The sequence below is a fragment of the Emys orbicularis genome, chromosome 1 (assembly GCF_028017835.1).
Source record: "Emys orbicularis isolate rEmyOrb1 chromosome 1, rEmyOrb1.hap1, whole genome shotgun sequence".
Lineage (NCBI taxonomy): Eukaryota > Metazoa > Chordata > Testudines > Emydidae > Emys > Emys orbicularis.
Window position 1 is genome coordinate 109460399 of NC_088683.1, and position 18871 is coordinate 109479269.

At 48.5% G+C, this 18871-nt stretch overlaps 1 protein-coding gene across 2 annotated transcripts in view; it reads left to right on the forward strand.

Moving 5' to 3' along the window:
• Window positions 1-18871, forward strand: part of CREB3L2 (cAMP responsive element binding protein 3 like 2) — a 119452-nt gene that overhangs the window by 76513 nt on the left and 24068 nt on the right. For both annotated transcript variants that reach the window (XM_065420647.1, XM_065420651.1), the window contains exons 3-7: window positions 7989-8155; window positions 9867-9954; window positions 11137-11318; window positions 11837-11983; window positions 12958-13016. In XM_065420647.1, coding sequence (XP_065276719.1) covers window positions 7989-8155; window positions 9867-9954; window positions 11137-11318; window positions 11837-11983; window positions 12958-13016 — 643 coding nt within the window. The remainder of the gene's footprint in view (window positions 1-7988; window positions 8156-9866; window positions 9955-11136; window positions 11319-11836; window positions 11984-12957; window positions 13017-18871) is intronic.

Sequence of the window (18871 nt, forward strand, 5' to 3'; positions counted from 1 at the left end):
CGCTCACAGCATATTAAAATCTTCTGGGGACTTAGGTCCCCTTTGAGAGTTTTAAACCTCAAGAAAAGGCCTTATTTGCTACTACAGCTAGACAGGGGAAAATATTTCCTCCCACCCCTTCCCAAAAAGTAGTAGGAGATAGAAACACAAGCTTAAGAGGCACCATGGACCAGTGAATAGTGCAGCAGACTAGGAGATGGGAAAGACCTGGGTTCTATTCCTGGCTCTATCACTGACCTGCAGTGGGCAAATCTCTTTGCATCTCCTTCTCCTCCTGCCCTTTGTCTATCTTGTTTGCTTGGATTGCGAACCCCTTCGGGGCAGATGCTGTCTCTTACCGTGTTTTCTACGTACAGCACCTATTACAGTAGGGTCCTGATCTTAACTGGGGCCTGTGGGTGCTAATGTAATACAAATAGCCATACTAAAAGAGAGCAGCGAATGGCAGGAATCTGGAGGCTGAGGCTTCTACGTCTTGCTGGAGTTTTATGACCCCTGAGGAAAATGAAATAGTTTGTTGGCAGACTCCATCTTGGGAGCCTCCTGGGGGTGTGTGAAGGGAGAAGGGTCAGCAGCACTGGGATCAGCTAACTAGCTGTTCATTTGATAAACGGTGACCAGGTGGCTGTATATCCTTCCCCTTATCCCTGAAGGGCTGAGGATTATCCTTGGTGCACACCTGCCTTCTTCCCTGTGCTTCTGTACCCAGGAATGCTTTGTGGTCGCTCCTGGACTTGAAACAACTTGCCTTGACTAAAAGTGAGACTTGGCATTTGTGGCAAAAACCGTCTTGCAATTTTATAGTTAGAGAGGCTGAAATTGGGTTGCCCCAAAGTAATACTCATCCTGTGTTTGCCAAGGCAGTGTTATTCTCTAATGGGCTCTTTTAAAAATGAACAAACCAAAAACAAATAAACAAACAAAACAAGACAATGTGGAGACACTTATAAAATCAAAGCCCAAGTTAATCTCCATATGCCTAATACAAACAGGGTCCTGTCACTTATGTTGTCAGGTGTTTTCCTTAAATACTGAATTAATAAAGTGGGGCAAATTCTTCACTGACCTACACCTGGTCCATTCCCATTAATGCAAAGCAAAATGTTGTTTGTGAAAAGAAGTTCCACATAGCTCATTTTGCAAAGGATGCTGTCAAGGCATCAAGGTTGGTTGCCTCCAAATTTGACTGTTTTTTCAAAGTGCATGTAATCCTTTCCCACTCCAACCCTCCACAATAAATGCTTCACTGCTCACTTCTCAGAGGTGGAGAGGGAACTCTGTCACAGTGGTGCACCACTTTAATGGTCCTAGATCAGTGGTCTCCAACCTTTTTATGCCCAAGATCACTTTTTGAATTTAAGGGCAACCCAGGATCTACCCTGCCCCTTTCCCGAGGCCCCACCCCTTCCCCAAAGCCCCAGCCCACTCACTCAATTCCCCCCCCCGCTCTCGGTCGCTTACTCTCCCCCCACCCTCACTCACCTTTGGGCTGGGATAGGGGGTTGGGGTTCGGGAGGGGGTTCAGGGTGCAAGGAGGGGGCATGGAGTGCTGGCTCTGGGAGGGGTTCAGGGCTGTGGGTTGGGATGCAGCCTCCCGCTGGGCTGCACTGAATAGGGGGCGTTGGGGTCCCGGGGCCCTCCACCTTTTGAAAGTGGACCGGCCTGTCCACTTTTCCCCATGGGCTCCGCTCTCGCCCCCACCCCTCCTCTCCCTCCGGAGGCCTCGGCCAGGTGGGAAGTGGAGCCCGGCTGGGGAGCCTGGGCAGCAGGGGGTGCTGCACCGCAGACCCTCCATGGGGAACTGCGGCCAATGGGAGCTGCGGGGGTGGCGCGGGCAGTGCGTAGAGTCCCTTGCCCCCCAGGGGCCACAGGGACATGCCAGCCACTTCTGGGAGCAGCACAGGGCCAGGGCAGGCAGGGAGCCTGCCTTAGCTCTGCTGCACCGCCGACCAGGAGCCGCCTGAGGTAAGCACCTCCCGGCCGGAGCCTGCACCCCACACCCCCTCCTGCACTCCAACCCCCTCCCCCAGCTCGGCGCCCCCTCCCAGAGCCCTCACCACCTCCTGCACCCCAAACCCCTGCCCCAGCCCAGTGCCCCCTCCTGCACCCAAAATCCCTTCCCGAGCTTGCACCCCGCACCCACACTACCTGCCCCAGGCTCAGCCCAGAGCCCTCTCCTACACTCCGAATCCCTCGGCCCCACCCTGGAGCCCACACCACCTCCTGCACCCCACCCCTTGCCCCAACCTGGTAAAAGTGAGGGAGGGGGGATGGAGTGAGTGGGGTGGGGCAGGGGAAGGGCAAAGGGCGGGGCAAGCATGTTTGGGTTTGTGTGATTAGACAGTTGGCAGCTGTAATTCTGTAGTGCAGGTATAATCAATTATTTTTTTGGTCAAGGTATAGTCAAGGTCAGGACTCCAGAGAAAATTAATAATGATAAGTAAATAAAAATATTTTGGGCTCCGTTAAAAACATCTGGTGGTCCGGATTTGGCCTGCGGTCTGCCTATTGATTATCCCGGCTGTAGTGTGATCACTGTACTTCTGTCACTCCCCCCTCTTCCCCCCCCCCTTCTCTATTTAATTTTGCCAGTCTGAAAAGTACCCCAGTGTTTGATTACCAAACAGTGCCTCCTTTGTCAGGACTGCTTCAGTGGCTTTGGTTTCATTATCTTTGGTGGTAGCAGTGGGAGGGTGGGAAGTGGGTGGGGAAACCATCTGGAAGTCTGTAAAAGGAACTATTTGTAGATGAATGCAGCCTCTCACCTGATGGGGGTGGGGTAGAGGGTGGTGGGATTGGCATCTAACATTACAGACTTAATAAACGGGGCTTGTGTCTGCCTCTGGGTGTGCTGAGTGGGGGTAGCAGGAGTAATGCTGAGCGACCAGAGCCTGTGAGGTGGGGGGAGGGTCAGGGAGCATAAGGAAACAGTTATTCATACAGACAGGGGCCAGCTACCTTTCAGAGGCTGGAAAAGAGTGTAAATCAGACCACTGAGTTAGGATATTGTACTCTGCTATGAGTGATGCCTTCAGCAGCATGTGAGGGCTTTTACACAGGCATGAGTTCTTTACAGAGTAAAAGGCATTGCTTGATTCACTGTGGAGTGGGTTCTCCTTATCTTTTTCCAGTGGAGATGGGGGTGGGTGTTTTTCCTATAAAGCTTTGAGTCCGCTACAGTATGAGCTTCACCTCCTGCTATAAGCTGGCGTTCAGGCTGCAGCTTCACTTGTCAGATGTCATCAGCCTCCATTATTACTTTTTTTTTTAAGGGCCTATACATTTGAATGTCAAGGATTGTGAACATGAGGGGATTGTAGTATTCAGGCAAGTAACAAGCAGCATACAGCTCTACAGTCTGGCCTTTTAGTGCCATCGTGCTGTTCCAGTGGTAGGGCCCCCACCTACCTCTGCATCTAATGTCTGAACAGCGATGCTTCAAACTACCTGTTGAGAGACAGCGGGTGGTGGTTTTAAGAAATGGACAAATGTCCGCCAGAGGCTAGGTTAAAAATTAAATGGCTTTACTAATGACTTTAAGTCCATGTGTAAAATCAAGTTTCCAGAAGAAAAAAGTTAGGCTAGGAGGCATAATGTGCACTTAGGTTCATTACTGCTCAGTATCAATCCATGGTGGGCTGGACGGATCCAGTGAAGGCCCTTCGTTGGAATCCTTGATGAAGCTGAGGCATAATGGAACTCTGGTGTTTCAATGACCACTGCTAGCTTGCGACAGTGCTAGCAGCCAACAGCAGTACTCTCAGTATAACACTGTCCTCTGGAGCCAGGGTTTGGAAGCCTTAGGAAGAGATTTTGTAGCAAAGATGACAATGAAATGTTTTAAGATACACTGATGCACTCTGCTCTGGAGTGGTGGGGGACGGGGAGGGGAATACTTGTAGCTTTCTGGTCAGGTGGGTACATTTCTCAGTTCCACACTTTCAAAGAGTTGATTGGATGGAATGAGATTGTTCCTCATGTGTATATACGAGATGATTGTCAAGAAAAGAGCCAGATAAAGTTCCTTATAATAATTTCCTGGTTAAATATAGTACGTCAATGCTAACCTATCCGTGCCTTGATGAGTATTTGATTGGTTAAACTGGCTTTTCAGGTCTAGAATAATTCCAAATGACTTCTGCAGAACTAAGTGGCTGTTACGGAGGCCTCTGGAGATTCCAGTGCAGCAAAATGACTATTTTAAAGAATGATAAATGTCTCTTTCTGTCATGGCAGCCAGGCCCTTGTGAAATCAGTGATTAGAACTGTTAATAATCACCAAGTATAGCCTAGAGGGCAGGGCCTCCTGTTTGTGTGATGTCCTATGTCTCAGGAGAACTCTCAAGGCTGCTGCTTCAGTTCATTATGAATGTAAATTAACAGAGTCCTTTTCCTCCCAACGGATCCTAAAGTGACCTACAAACTACAGCACCACTAAAATGTGGCCACCTCTGGGGAGAAGAGAAGTAACAAACTAATGCACAGAACATTGCACAACAGCTGAGGGGAGGGAACATTTTGGCAGAGTTCATAAGAAAAGATTTGCTTTGGTGAAAAGTGCCACAGGATATTTAATGTCCAGACAAAGCAGAGAATATTGTTTTAAAAATCTGAGTAATCCACACACAGTAAACTGAAGGGAACTCCATTTCAGTACAATGGAAATTTTCATTGTGGCGGGGAAGGCAGTGGGCGTGGGGGAGGGTTGAGGGAGCACAGTGTCCTTTATCCTGAGTTGAAATTTCGGCAGTATTGCCTTTGTCTCTAAATGCTTGTTTCTATTTTAAGCTGCCCAGAAGACTTCAGGCAGACATTTAAAAACAAAAGTCTTAGCTCTCACTATACAGTTATTCTCCCTGGCAGAGCTGGGGTGGCTGTTTTGAAGTTTCTGATTACAGGATATATGTTTTCATTTTTAACCCCCTCGGCGTGTCTATTCAAATTACATCTCTTTTTGCCAGCAGTGTAAGTTAGGTTACACCACAAAGTAATGACTAGTATCAAAACTGTATGTTGTCTTCCTCCTTCCAGTTACTCAGTTGTCAGCAATGTTGTGTGCAGTCTTGATACCAACAGGCGAAATGAAGATGGAGGCTGCACATTTGCGTCTGAACTCCAGTAACTTTGTTCTGCCTAAATATATCCCCCCACCCCCACAGTTCAGATGTATAAGCTGTTTGTCACTGTTGTATTGCATGATTCTAGCTCAGAAAGGTTGGGTTTCAGTCCCAGGTGAAGTGATACTGCCTTCAAGGTACTTGTGAGTGACATGCTATAAATAGAGCCCTACCAAATTCACAGTCCATTTTAGTCAATTTCATGGTCATAGGAATTTAAAAATCATAAATTTCATGATTTCAGCTATTTAAATCTGAAATTTCAGTGTGTTGTAATTGTAGGTGTCCTGACCCAAAAAGGTGGGTGTGGGGGTGTGTGTGTGTGTGTGGGGGGGGGGGGGGCGCACAAAGTTATTGTAGGGGGGGTTGCAGTACTGCTACCCTTAATCCTGCACTGCTGCTGGCGGCAGCGCTGCCTTCAGAGCTGGGCAGCTGGAGAGTGGTGGCAGCTGGCCGGGAGCCCAGCTCTGAAGGCAGAGCCGCCTCTAGCAGCAGCACAGAAGTAAGGATGGCATGGTGTGATATTGCCACCCTTACTTCTGCACTGCTGCCTGAAGAGCTGGGCCCTCAGTCAGCAGCCACCACTCTCCAGCCGCCCAGCTCTGAAGGCAGCAGGGCAGAAGTAAGGATGACATGGTATGGTATTGCCACCCTTACTTCTGCACTGCTGCCGGCGGGGCGCTGCCCGCAGAGCTGGGAGCTCGCCCAACAGCCACCGCTCTCTGGCTGCCCAGATCTGAAGGCCACGCAGAAGTAAGGATGGCTATACTGCAACCCTCCCACCCAGGGCTGGTGCAAGGAAGTTTCACGCCCTAGGCGAAACTTCCACCTTGCGCCACCCTCCCACCCAGCTAACCCAGCCCCCCACCTGGGGAGCCCGCCACCCCCCTGCCTGGGGAGCCCCCCCTGCAGCCGCTACCCCCCTCCGCGGCAGCTAACCCTGCCCGGGGAGACAGCCCCCGCGGCAGCTAACCCCGTCTAGGGAGAACCCCCCCCCCCTCCCGCGGCAGCTAACCCCTCCTGGGAAGCCCGCCCCAGCTCACCTCCGCGCCGCTTCCTCCGCTGAGCACGACGGCGCCACTCTAATTCTCCTCACCTCCCAGGCTTGCGGCGCCAATTGTAGGAGACTTAGAGCAGGGGCTGAGTGCTCAGCGGAGGAGGCAGAGTGGAGGTGATCTGGGGCGGGGAGCGGTTCCCTTGTGCGCCCCCACCCCCCTTACTGCAGGCAGCCCTCCCCACGCTCCCCCCCCCCCCCCGAGCTCACCTCCTCACCTGAGCGGGCTTTTAGGCGCCCCCAACCACTGGGCGCCCTAGGCGGCCGCCTAGTTTGCCTAAATGGTTGCACCGGCCCTGCCCCCACCCCCAAAGTAACCTTGCAACTCCCTTTTGGGTCAGGAACCCCAATTTGAGAAATGTGGGTCTTCCCCATAAAATCTGTATAATATAAGGTAAAAGCACACAAAAGACCAGATTTCATGGGGGGGGACACACCAGATTTCACGGTCCATGACGCATTTTCCATGGCCATGAATTTGGTAGGGCCCTAGCTATAAATCAGTCCATTACAAACTGAGCTTCCATGGCACATCAATATATAGGCATGCAAAGGCTTTTTGCGTTTCCTGGTGTGTGCGTGTGGAGTCGGGATAGGGAAGCAGCAGAAAGAGCAAAATCTTTTCCCTGGATAGATATCCCTGCTACCCAGCTGAGTTTTTAACTGGTTGGTTTAGCTAGCGTGCCTCTCACAGGTACTATTATCCCACCACTGAAATGCAGCCACTCTGAACCAGAAACATGGCACGGGGGGATGAATAGCTTACGCAACTGAACAACAGTGGTAATTTCTTTGGGCAGGATGCAATGATCAGAATTCATAGATATATGTGGTGGTAATAGCGCAGTTGTTTTGGGCTCTTGATGGGCTTGTGTTAAAAGTGGGAATCCTCCTGACTTCTCACCCTTACCCTCATGACTCTAGAGCAAGCTAACTCGTTCTTTAGACCAAGGCAAGCAGAGCATGGCTCTCTCCCGAAGTGCTCTGATTCACCACATTGACCAGAGTGTTACTGGAGAGTCTGTAGAGATACTGCCACCCCCACCAAATCCTGGCCCTCAGTGCAAAGAATCCAGCTTGGCCCGCTGAATACCATTGAGTTTCCCTTGATGGCCGAGCTTTCAATAAACTGGGAATTGTTATAGCTCTGCCAACACATGATGTACATTTAATTGCTGCCAGTCAAAGTGCACATCTTCTGCTGTGACTCCCAGCTGCTTTGGGGAGGAAGCTGAGCTAATCATGATGTCACCAATACTCCTATGAAATCATTAAAGCCATTATCCCCTTTTATGCTAATTAAATAAAACACTGGGGGAGAGAAATTGAATTTTGGAAGCGCAAAAGCCTCTTGGTTCCTAAAAGTGTCGTTCAGTCTCTGCAGTTGTGTAATGACGGCAAGCACAAGGGTGAGCAAAAGTCTGCCCAGACACAGGCACTGTGAGAAGGATTAAAACTGACATTAGCCGGTGTAGAATGCTACTCTTGGGCTGCTTTATCCGATGGCTTGTTTAGTCTTGTTCCACCATGTGTTAGCAGCCTTCAGCAATATATGGTGGTGATTACCCTCTCTCTCATCTCACCACTTATCCCCATATCCTAGGGCTAAGGTTAGGTTACAGTTATGAAATGGCTCAGTTGTCTGCATGGAACAATATGCTGAAAATAGGTACGGGGTTCTGTTAATAACAATGAGCTAATGCCGCCTTTTCTGGTTTTCTTTTGTCGGGGACAGGTGGAACTGGTTTAATTTTTGATTTGTTTTTATGTTCTATCTCTGATCTAAATATGTGCTGTTCACTTTCTTTCCCTGCCAGCTGACCTGGAGAATGAGGAATGGTGTCTGGGTGCAGAATTGACTTCAGCAACAATAAAAACTGAACCTGTGCTGTGTGAGGCGCCAGGCCTTACCCCCTCTGTCAGTCTCACCATCACACCTGTACCCCTGGAAGGCGAAGAACCCCAGTTGCAATCTGATGCCATGGTACTTGCATATTTTCTATTCTCCTGCTTGTCCAGATAGATGGAGGTTCCTATAAAGCTTTTCACTGCAGTGTAGTCTTTCTGGTGTGAAGGTTTGAGAATTCCAGACATGCAAAGCATTATGGGTTGGTGTTGTCTCTTGTTTGCTCGTCTCCAACAATATTGTGAGTTCTCATTTTTAAAATGTCTATATAATTCAGCCTCTGGTACTATTAGCTGCTGGCTGCATCATTTGCTTTTCTATACTTACAGCCTCTTCTGGACAGGGTCAAAGCCTGGGATTCACTCATCTCTAGAACACTTAGTCTCTGATGAATCAGTCCCACTTAGAATTGCTAACCACTTAACCCCTGGAATCTGTGGCAAGATGCACATCTTCTGTTATCCACAATGATTTTGACTCAAGGCTGTTCAAACTCGCCCTAACCCAAATGAGAACACCTGTGTGGGGTGGCCAGCACTTGTAATGAGAACTTCCATACCAGTGTAAAGTCAGCTGTGCCGCTTACCTGCGTTTTCAATGTATTCAGCTTTTACAACACTTTGGGCTGCTGCTGCCTTCAGCCCAGCAGGCTTAGTAAGGAGCATTTCTGATACATTTGTGACCACAGATTCAACAGCCAAAGAACATTCACCAGGGCTTAGTTTGAATGTGCTTCAGTCAATGAAAATAAGTGACGAGAATTATTGATTAGACAGAACTCCGCTTTAAAGGCCTATTCTTTCAGCTCCTCCCTTCTCGCCCCTGTGATGGTGGAGGGTGTCCAATCCATCAGGGTGATGTCATTCCAGCTGCAGCGTGGGCAGGCCATGTTCACAACCAGACTTTCATTGCTCGGTTGCATATCAGAAGTGCTCAGGTGCAAATTAATTCACTTCACAGGAAGCTGAAAGATTTAAGACTGTCCTAACCATCTTGTAGTTTGTGTGAATTCATAGTCTCCAGCATGTGCCACTACTACAGTTGGGATGCCACAATATCACAAGCAGGACCCAGGACCATGTTACTCTTAAAACCTATTGGGTCCTGATTTTTTACTTTTGCTTTGGGCCAAGAAGTTACACAGCAAGATTCTGGCTGTCCTGGCTACTCCAATGAGCAAGACTGACTCACTCGGGTCAGGAATGATAGGCTCACAAAGCAGGTCTGACTCTAGCCCTGTGCTCAGCTGTGGGGGCTCCATCTTTCTCAGTATCCCTTTCCGATTCTGGCCTATACCTTTCTTTGCTTGTTCCTTCTCCACTTTGTAAAATGAACTTAGGCCTAATATCCCAGGTCATAGTGACAAGAACCCTGATGCCCCTTCCAGATGGTAACTCTCCTGACATCCTCTCAATAGTTCCAAACCCTCCTCCCACCAAAAAGAATACTTCTCTTTTTGCAGAAACCTGCTCAAAGCCTTTGCATGTTGGTCCAGCAAATGCTAGTGCCAGCTCTGTTTCCAAGAGAAGTCATTTGAGTGCAATGCACATTACCTGTCGGTCTGAAATGTCATCCTGAGAAGTAATCTCTTATTTAACTAATTATATCAGTAAGAGAAGCCCCAGCAACTGTTTTTCAGGATAATGGTCTCATTGACCTGGGTTAATACGTTACAGAGAAGCAGTAAAAAAAATCTTGAAGTAGGAGGGGGAAAGAGGTCTGGTCACTTACTGAGAAGCTTCCCTTGTTTCCTTATACTCAAATTTTATTTTTTTAATTCCTTCTGTAGATGAAACCGTTGAGCCAGAAGGTTCTTCCAGAGATTAAATTGGAGCCACATGAAGTAGATCAGTTCCTGAACCTGTCTTCTAAGGAAGGTTTGTTAATTACCAATCCAAGATGCTGGACTGATAGCCAGATTGCAGAATGATCATAGTGTGCTCTGTTGAACTATTTGGCTTTCTAGCCATCTTTGCTAATCTCCAGACCAAGGCGGCTGTCTCCTAGGGATTTGATTCAGGCTGCTAAAGAAACCAGCCTCTTTGACCCACTTATAAAAAAATTTTCATACAGAAAATGATCCTTTCTATCTATAATGTATTACTGATTGCACAGTTACTGGATAGAACTAGAATCCTTGAAAGCCAGGATTACTTAGCCTGGAAAAGCGGTAAACTTGAGGGGACTTGATTGAGGTGTTTGGAATTATGAAGCGCATAGCAGAAACTGACTCTTCCTACTTTGGATCTTAAGAACACAAGAACAGCCATACAGAGTCAGACCAATGGCCCATCTAGCCCAGTGTCCTGTCTTCTGACAGTATGGCTGGCACTGTGTGGGACAAGTTTATATTGCTGTTACCTGTGCTGTACTACTCTGGATGAATTAAAAATTCAGTGATGAGGGCTATCTGTCTGGTGCCTTCCAGTAGCACCAAACTACTAAACCCTCCAAACAATCTGCTGTTAGATTGTCAACTCTTCAGGGCAGGGACTGGCTCTTTCCTCCCTGTTCATACAGTGCCTGTGTGGATGCCACGGGAAACAAAGGACAAATAGTTGTTGTTAATACACAGTGAAGTTAGAATTGAATTAGTAATAAAAGAGATGGTAGATATTTTGCTGACTTAGCAGAGTTTAAGCACTGGCTGGATGCTGTCTCCATTAATACTGCTTCATGAGTGAAGGGGATATCACATATTGGAGGAGTGTACTTTGTACCACAGTGCATTCGGGGAGGAAGTAGAAATTCCCAGACCTAGTACCATGTATGCAGAGTCTTTTAACCATGCTCCTTAGAGGGATGAGCCATTGGGAAAGGTCACGTCGTACATTTCAAACACTTAATTAAGTGCTGTACAGCTGGAAGGCTGGGGCAGCTGCACATTCACAAGTCTCCCCTTGAGAATCTTTCTCGCTCCAGGGCCTTCAGAACAAGTTGTTCTCAGTGCTAACTTGCCTCTAGTTTTAAACCTACTTTTATTTGTTGGTTCTCCTGGAGCTTCCAATTGGCTCTCATTAGGATAAACACCTTCTGTTTTGTTTCTCCTATCCCATCAGCAATGGATCCACTGCACCTGCCTCCAACCCCACCTAGCAGTCATGGCAGTGACTCTGAGGGAGGGCAAAGCCCAACCAGGTCCCTCCCGCCTTCAAGCCCTGTCCAACTACAAGCCACAGCTAAAGTGACATCACGCATGACTTCAGCACTCTCCAATTCGCCTCTCCTGACAGCACCACATGTAAGTCGTGGTGACTTTTTTCCAATTTTTTTTTTTTACCTGGTGTTTTACTTTTTCTGTACTTCCAGTTTGTTGTTATCCCTTTTGGGGAGCCTCCCAGACTTTGGCTGAAACTCCAGATCAAGTAGTTGGGCTTTGGCTTCCCCACTGATTGTCTGGAGCTGGAGTCTGAAGTGAAAGGATATCTTATGTAACAAGCTTTTCCTTTATACCTTCTTGCAGCTACTACTCTGCTCTGATAGATTAATGACCCATGCAGTCACCTGCATCACAGTGGATGTCTTGCTACTTTGTCTTTAGGCAGTAGGTGATCAACTCTAGGGTGGGATTTTCATAAGTACTCATCATTGGTTGGTTCTCAAATTGTGGGTCGGGACCCCAAAGTGGGGTCACCAGTGCTGGCGTTAGATTTGCCAGGGCCAATGCCTTACAGCACAACTGTGCTAGGGTCCACTAATCTGGGTGCGTTTCCTATTTTCTTTGCCTCTCCCCACCCCTCATCCCTTTGGTACATGCAGAAATTGCAGGGGACTGGTCCACTGATCTTGACGGAGGAAGAGAAGAGGACGCTGATAGCTGAGGGATACCCTATTCCTACAAAACTGCCCCTGACAAAGGCAGAGGAAAAAGCACTGAAGAAAATCCGCAGGAAAATAAAGAACAAGGTAATTTTAAGCTGGAGCTCTGCTGAATGGTCCCCTCTCATGTCTCATACAAAAAGGCTACAACAGTTCTACAAAAGCAGCAAATAATACTTTTGTATTTTTTAATAAAGATACTCTTCCTTCTATCCCCTGCTACGTACCACTTAGGTACTGACTAGATGGGTAATTAATCTCTGTCCAGGTACTTATTTTGCTCATCACCATAGCATCTGAGTAGCAATTAAAGCTAACACAATTGTAAAGATATTAATTTATGCCTACATTAGGTGCTAGTGGTGTATGAAATCATGTCAGCTAACTCCATTTAAAGAAAGCCACCCCCTTTTTACCTTGTCTAGACAAGGCCTCTGTGTCCCCTCTACCTGGTGAGGGAGACTTCTACCCACCATTTTCATGTTTCTAAATCCTCTGTGTATCACAGTGCCATATTTTTCGTTCAGTACAATTCCAGGGCCTTAAATTAGCTATTTTATGTCAGGACTCTCTGAAATATCCTAGGTGCCTTGCTTTTCCTGCAGCAAGGGAAATGGTTGGCTAGAAGGGCAAGTTTTCCAACCTGACCACCTAAATTGTCCTTGCACAGATCTTGCACACCCTCAGGTATTTTGCAGGTGCACAGGGGCTTGTATTAGTTATCCAGCATTAAAAATGGAGCCTGGTGTGTTTGTAAACCCCTGTCCCATCCCTGCCCCTGAATTTTTTCTCTGAGAAGTCTGAGTGTTGATGTAGTGTAGAAGGTAAAGAGAATTAGAGCAGGGGAGTGACTTTACTGCTTTTGTTAAGACTGTATTTGCACTAGGATGGGGAATTGGCAAGGAAATTCTAGAGCTGATTGCCAAGGGGAAAAAAATAAAGAAGAACAGCAAGCAGACTTGGATTTAATAATGCCAATATTTTAAACCAGTTTATTGATTTACTTGTGGCTTCCTTTTGCTATAAAGATGTTTTGTGTGGGGTTTTCCCATCCCTCTTAGATCTCTGCCCAGGAAAGTAGGAGAAAGAAGAAAGAATACATGGACAGCCTGGAAAAAAAGTAAGCCAGCCTTCCTCCCCTTTCAAATGAACCAATGAGACAGTTGCTGCAATGGGAGGATTGATACTGTGAGTGTTTCCTGCAGAATGTGTTTCAGTTGCCACCTAGTGGTGGCTACAGGCAGAATTTATCTCCAGGGAAGAGGAAAGGGTTTTTTTGGGTTCTACAGATGGTGTATTTATGATTAATGTTAAGCAAATATTACTGTGTCAACACTTGGTACTTTGTAGTAGGTCTTCTGATGTTAACGTAGCATTGAAGAAACTGGTTCCTACTTTCTGAGGTTGGTTTGTCACACAAACCTAGAGTGATCAGCTGTTCTGCCTTACCTGAAAAGTCCTGCATTTGTTGAGGATATCCTTGTGCCTCAAATGAGTATCTTGAAGCCAGGATATTGGCCTAGTTTCAATATAATCCATTAATTCCCCTCCTCCCCCCCCCCCCCCCCCAACCAGCAGCCTGCTGTGCTCCCCTTCCTGTTGTACAGCTGCCTAGCTACTTTTGGGCAGAACCTTCATTTTACACCTGCCACCTTCCTCCAACTATTTGTGAATGAGCTAACGCAAAAAGAGCCCAGGCCAAATCCCGGTACCATGCTAACAGATCTAGTTAGTTGGATTTTAAATAAGCTAAAACAAATTAATATATGTCCATGGCTTTGTTTCAGTATTTGATATGCGACATGGCTACATAGCATGATTTTCATGGTTCGCTCGGCAGGCAGTGTCCAGGCCAAGTTGGGCTCCAAATGAATAAATTCCTTTTCTTAAGATGGTGGGGACAGAGACAGGAATAGGTGTAAAGGGGGAGTTGAAATCGGAAGTGGAGAAGGAGCATGTTAGCAGTCTGCTTTAGCAAGAAACATCAAATCCTCCTATAGAGACTTGTGCCCCAAATTAGTCCCTCTCCCAAGTATCCTGAATCTTTCCTCATCTCTCCTTGTGCCCTTGGCCAGATGGGCCTGACCCCCATCTGCTAAACTCCTTGCACCTCCTTTGGTGAATCCCCCAACTCAATTTCCCCCTGCTCTTTCTGTCTCCAGCTGAAAGTCTTGCACTCCCAGGGCAAACCCCTGAAAGCCTCTTTCCCATCCACCCCCATCACACGCCCAAACACATGGCAAAGCTCTCCCATGTGCACCTTCCCCCTCCACTAAGGGTATGTCTACACTACGAGAGTAGTTCGATTTTACTTAAATCGAATATGTGGAATCGATATTACAAAGTCGAACGTGTGTATCCACACTAAGGACAGTAATTCGACTTTGTGAGTCCACACTAACGGGGCAAGCGTCGACATTGGAAGCAGTGCACTGTGGGCAGCTATCCCACAGTTCCCGCAGTCCCCGCTGCCCATTGGAATTCTGGGTCGAGCCCCCAATGCCTGCTGGGGAAAAAAATGTGTCGAGGGTGGTTTTGGGTAACTGCCGTCACTCCCGGCCTCCCTCCCTGAAAGCGCCAGCAGGCAATCAGTTCGCGCACTTTTCTGGTGAGTGACAGCGCGGATGCCACAGCACTGCGAGCATGGAGCCCGCTGCGACCATCGCTGCAGTTATGGCCATTGTCAACACCTCGCACCTTATCATCCACCTTTTTCAGAGGCAGATGCTGAGAAATCGGGCGAGGAGGCTATGGCAGCGCGGTGAGGACATGAAGTCTGAGAGTGGCACAGACCTCTCGCAAAGCACGGGACCCCACGCCGTGGATATCATGGTGGCAATGGGTCATGTTGATGCTGTGGAACGGCGATTCTGGGCCCGGGAAACAAGCACGGACTGGTGGGACTGCATAGTGCTGCAGGTCTGGGATGAATCCCAGTGGCTGCGAAACTTTCGCATGCGTAAGGGAACTTTCCTGGAACTTTGTGAGTTGCTGTCCTCTGCCCTGAAGCGCAAGGACACCCGGATGCGAGCAGCCCTGACTGTCCAGAAGCGAGTGGCCATAGCCCTCTGGAAGCTTGCAACGCCAGACAGCTACCGGTCAGTCGTGAACCACTTTGGCGTGGGCAAATCTACCGTGGGGGTTGCTGTGATGCAAGTAGCCAACGCAGTCGTTGAGCTACTGCTCTCAAAGGTAGTGACCCTGGGAAACGTGCAGGTCATCATAGATGGCTTCACCGCGATGGAATTCCCAAACTGCTGTGGGGCTATAGATGGAACTCACATCCCTATCCTGGGACCGGAGCACCAGGCCAGCCAGTACATTAACAGAAAGGGCTACTTTTCAATGGCCCTGCAAGCACTGGTGGACCATAGGGGACATTTTACCAACATCAACGTCGGATGGCCGGGCAAGGTTCATGACGCTCGTGTTTTCAGGAACTCTGGTCTGTTTAGATGGCTGCAGGAAGGTATTTACTTCCCGGACCACAAAATAACTGTTGGGGATGTGGAGATGCCTATAGTGATCCTCGGGGATCCAGCCTACCCGCTAATGCCCTGGCTCATGAAGCCCTATACAGGCACCCTGGACAGTGAAAAAGAACTCTTCAACTACCGGCTGAGCAAGTGCAGAATGGTGGTGGAGTGTGCTTTTGGACGTCTCAAGGGGAGATGGAGAAGCTTACTGACTCGCTCTGATCTCAGCGAAACCAATATCCCCATTGTTATTGCAGCTTGCTGTGTGCTCCACAATCTCTGTGAGAGCAAGGGGGAGACGTTTATGGCGGGGTGGGAGGTTGAGGCACATCGCCTGGCTGCTGATTACGCCCAGCCAGACAGCCGGGCGATTAGAAGAGCCCAGCGGGACGCGCTGTGCATCAGGGAGGCTTTGAAAGCTAGGTTCCACAGTGAGCAGGGTAACCTGTGACTATTACGTTTGTTTAAAGAGAAGCTGAACCTGCCCCCGTTTCTTTACCCACTTAATGTTGACTATCCTCTCCAGTTACATACCCCCTTCACCCCGTTGCCCCCCTTCCAACACACCTTTAAAAATAAAATAAATGGAACTTTGTTCATTAACACCGTTTTCTTTATTAAGGGTTTCGTGGTAAAGGGTTGAAACTGGGACGCAGACTGTGGTGGGGAGCGGGCGTAGTGATGGAAAGGACGCTTCTAAACTCGAGGAATGACAGGCTCCTGCTCCTAGAGCAGTCCACAGTGCTGGACTGGTTGTTTCAACGGAGCCTGCCACCCCTCCTTTTCGGGACTCTGTGTGTGGGGGCTATGTGACTTTGTGGCGGGGTAGGATGGTTACAGATCCCCTGCTGCGTGGCTCTGTCATCCAGGCTAAGGACCGCTGCATAAGATCTGTAACCGCCCTCCCCTGCCACAAACTCACATAGCCCCCCCCACACAGAACATGAAAGCCACCTCCCAGACTGACCAGGGTGCCTAGTGACTGCAATGTGTGTGTGACCTGCTGCTGAACCTGCCCCCGTGTCTGTACCCTGGTAAAGGTGACTGTCCTCTCTTTCCCCCCTTCAAACACACACTCCTCTAAAAGAACCTGTGACAGGTTGGATCACAGAAACCCCCTTGTAAGCTGCCACCCAGTGTACCAAGACTACCTCTGCTCCTGTTTTCCCTGCCAGCTCAGGACTCCAGCACCCTGTCTTGCTGAGCCAGACACTCCAGTCTGCTCTAACACAGACCCAGGGTCTGAATCACTTGTCCCAAGGCTTCAAGTTTACCTGAAAACAGCTCACAGAAGTTTGCTTGTCTTTAGCACTCAGATGCTCAACTCCCAGTGGGGTCTAAACCCAGATAAATCCGTTTTACCCTGCATAAAGCTTATGCAGAGTAAACTCATAAATTGTTCGCCCTCTATAACACTGATAGGGAGATATGCACAGTTGTTTGCTCCCCCAGGTATTAATACATACTCTGAGTAAATTACTAAATAAAAAGTGATTTTATTAAATACAGACAGTAGGATTTAAGTGGTTCCAAGTAGTAACAGACAGAACAAAGTAAGTCACCAAGCAAAATAAAATAAAATGCGCAAATCTATGTCTAATCAAACTAAATACAGATAATTTCCTCACCAGTTCCAGAGCACTCCCTTTTACAGGCTAAACTCCTTTTAGCCTGGGTCCAGCAATCACTCACACCCCCTGTAGTTACTGTCCTTTGTTTCAGTCTCCTTCAAGTATCCTGGGGGGGGTGGAGAGGCTCCTTCTTTAGCCAGCTGAAGACAAAATGGAGGGGTCTCCCATGGGTTTAAATAGACTCTCTTGTGGGTGGAGGCCCCCCCTCCTCCCTCCTATGCAAAGTCCAGCTCCAAGATGGAGTTCTGGAGTCACCTGGGCAAGTCACATGTCCCTGCATGACTCAGTCTTTACAGGCCGAAGCCATTGTCCACATGGTATCTTGCATGTCTCCAGGAAGACTTCTTATGTGGATTGGAGCATTCCAAGATGCATTGTTCTCCAAGTGTTTCCTGATCAGGTACTTAACCTGGCGAATTCCTTCCTAAAGAAGCTGACCAAATGCCTCCCAAAGCTTACTTAGAAACCAAGCAAGCATACAGCCCATATTCTTAACCTCAAGTAGAAAATGATATATATATGTACAAATAGGATGAATAGATATAGTAGACCATAACCTTTACGGAGATATGTTACCTGGCACAGGCAGCACAAAACATATTCCAGTTATGTCATACATACATTTATAAGCACCCCCTCCCCATAAAGCCTTATGGGGTATACTGTCACAGAACCTGACGGAAACAGTAATTAAAAGAAATGTATTTTTTATTAACAACTACACAGGTAGGGGATGACACTGGGACGGGGGCTTGGGTGAGGTGCTTTTGGAGTGAAGGAAAGGACTTATCAAAACTTTGGGAATGAGAGCCTTCTGTTACTTGAGCAGTCTGCAGGGGTGGAGTGACTGTTTTCACGGCCCCTACCGCCCCTCCTTCTTGGGACTTTGGGTGAGGGGGGGATGGGACTTTGTGGCGGGGGAGGGCGGTTAGAGATAGACTGCAGCGGGGTTCTGTCCTCCTGCCTCCAGTCCTGCAGAACATCTACAAGGCGCCGGAGCGTGTCCGTTTGCTCCCTCATTAGTCCAAGCAGCGTTTGAGTCGCCTGTTGGTCTTCCTGCCACCACCTGTCCTCCCGTTCGCTGTGGGATCGCTGGTATTGCGACATGTTCTCCCTCCACTGCGTCTGCTGTGCCGCCTCGGCTCGGGAGCAGCCCATAAGTTCGGAGAACATCTTGTCCCGTGTCCTTCTCTTTCGGCGCCTAATCTGCGCCAGCCTCTGGGAGGGGGATGCTGGGGTAGGTCGGGAGACACTCGCAGCTGTGGGATGGGAAAAAGGGAGTGAATTCCTCAGATACATTTTTGTGAACAATGAACATAGTCTTTCTCTGTGAACAAGACCATGCACAGCACCTATCACATGCGCACTCAGGACAAGGTCGAATTTTCGGCCTTCCCATTCAGTGCCTGGGGTCTTGGAGTACAGATCACACAAGCGGGGCAGGACAGCGGAATTCGGGTAGCAGGCGGACATGGTAAGCCGTAGACTTTTGGCTGCTGAAAGCTTAATTTATAGCTGTGCCCTCCTTTCATGTTCAAAGCAATGCCCCTAGCGTTGGCCAGTTCCTGCTGCCGGCAATCCGGCCAGCATGAACTCTGCCCCTGTCCCACCCCCATCGCGGCTGTCCCCGGGAAAGATCCCTGTATGCTGCCCCTCTCCCGCCTCCACTGCATGGCTGTAAACCGCCGGTTACAGTTATGTAAAGGAACAGGCAATCAGTCCCAATACTAACATTCCCCTAATTTAAAGCAGGTCACCATGAGTGATATCACTCTGATGAGGATTTCGGACACTGAGAAAGACCGCATGCTGCGTGAATGCCAGCAAAAACCAGGGCCGTATGCGGCCATGCTGTGCGAGGCACTGAT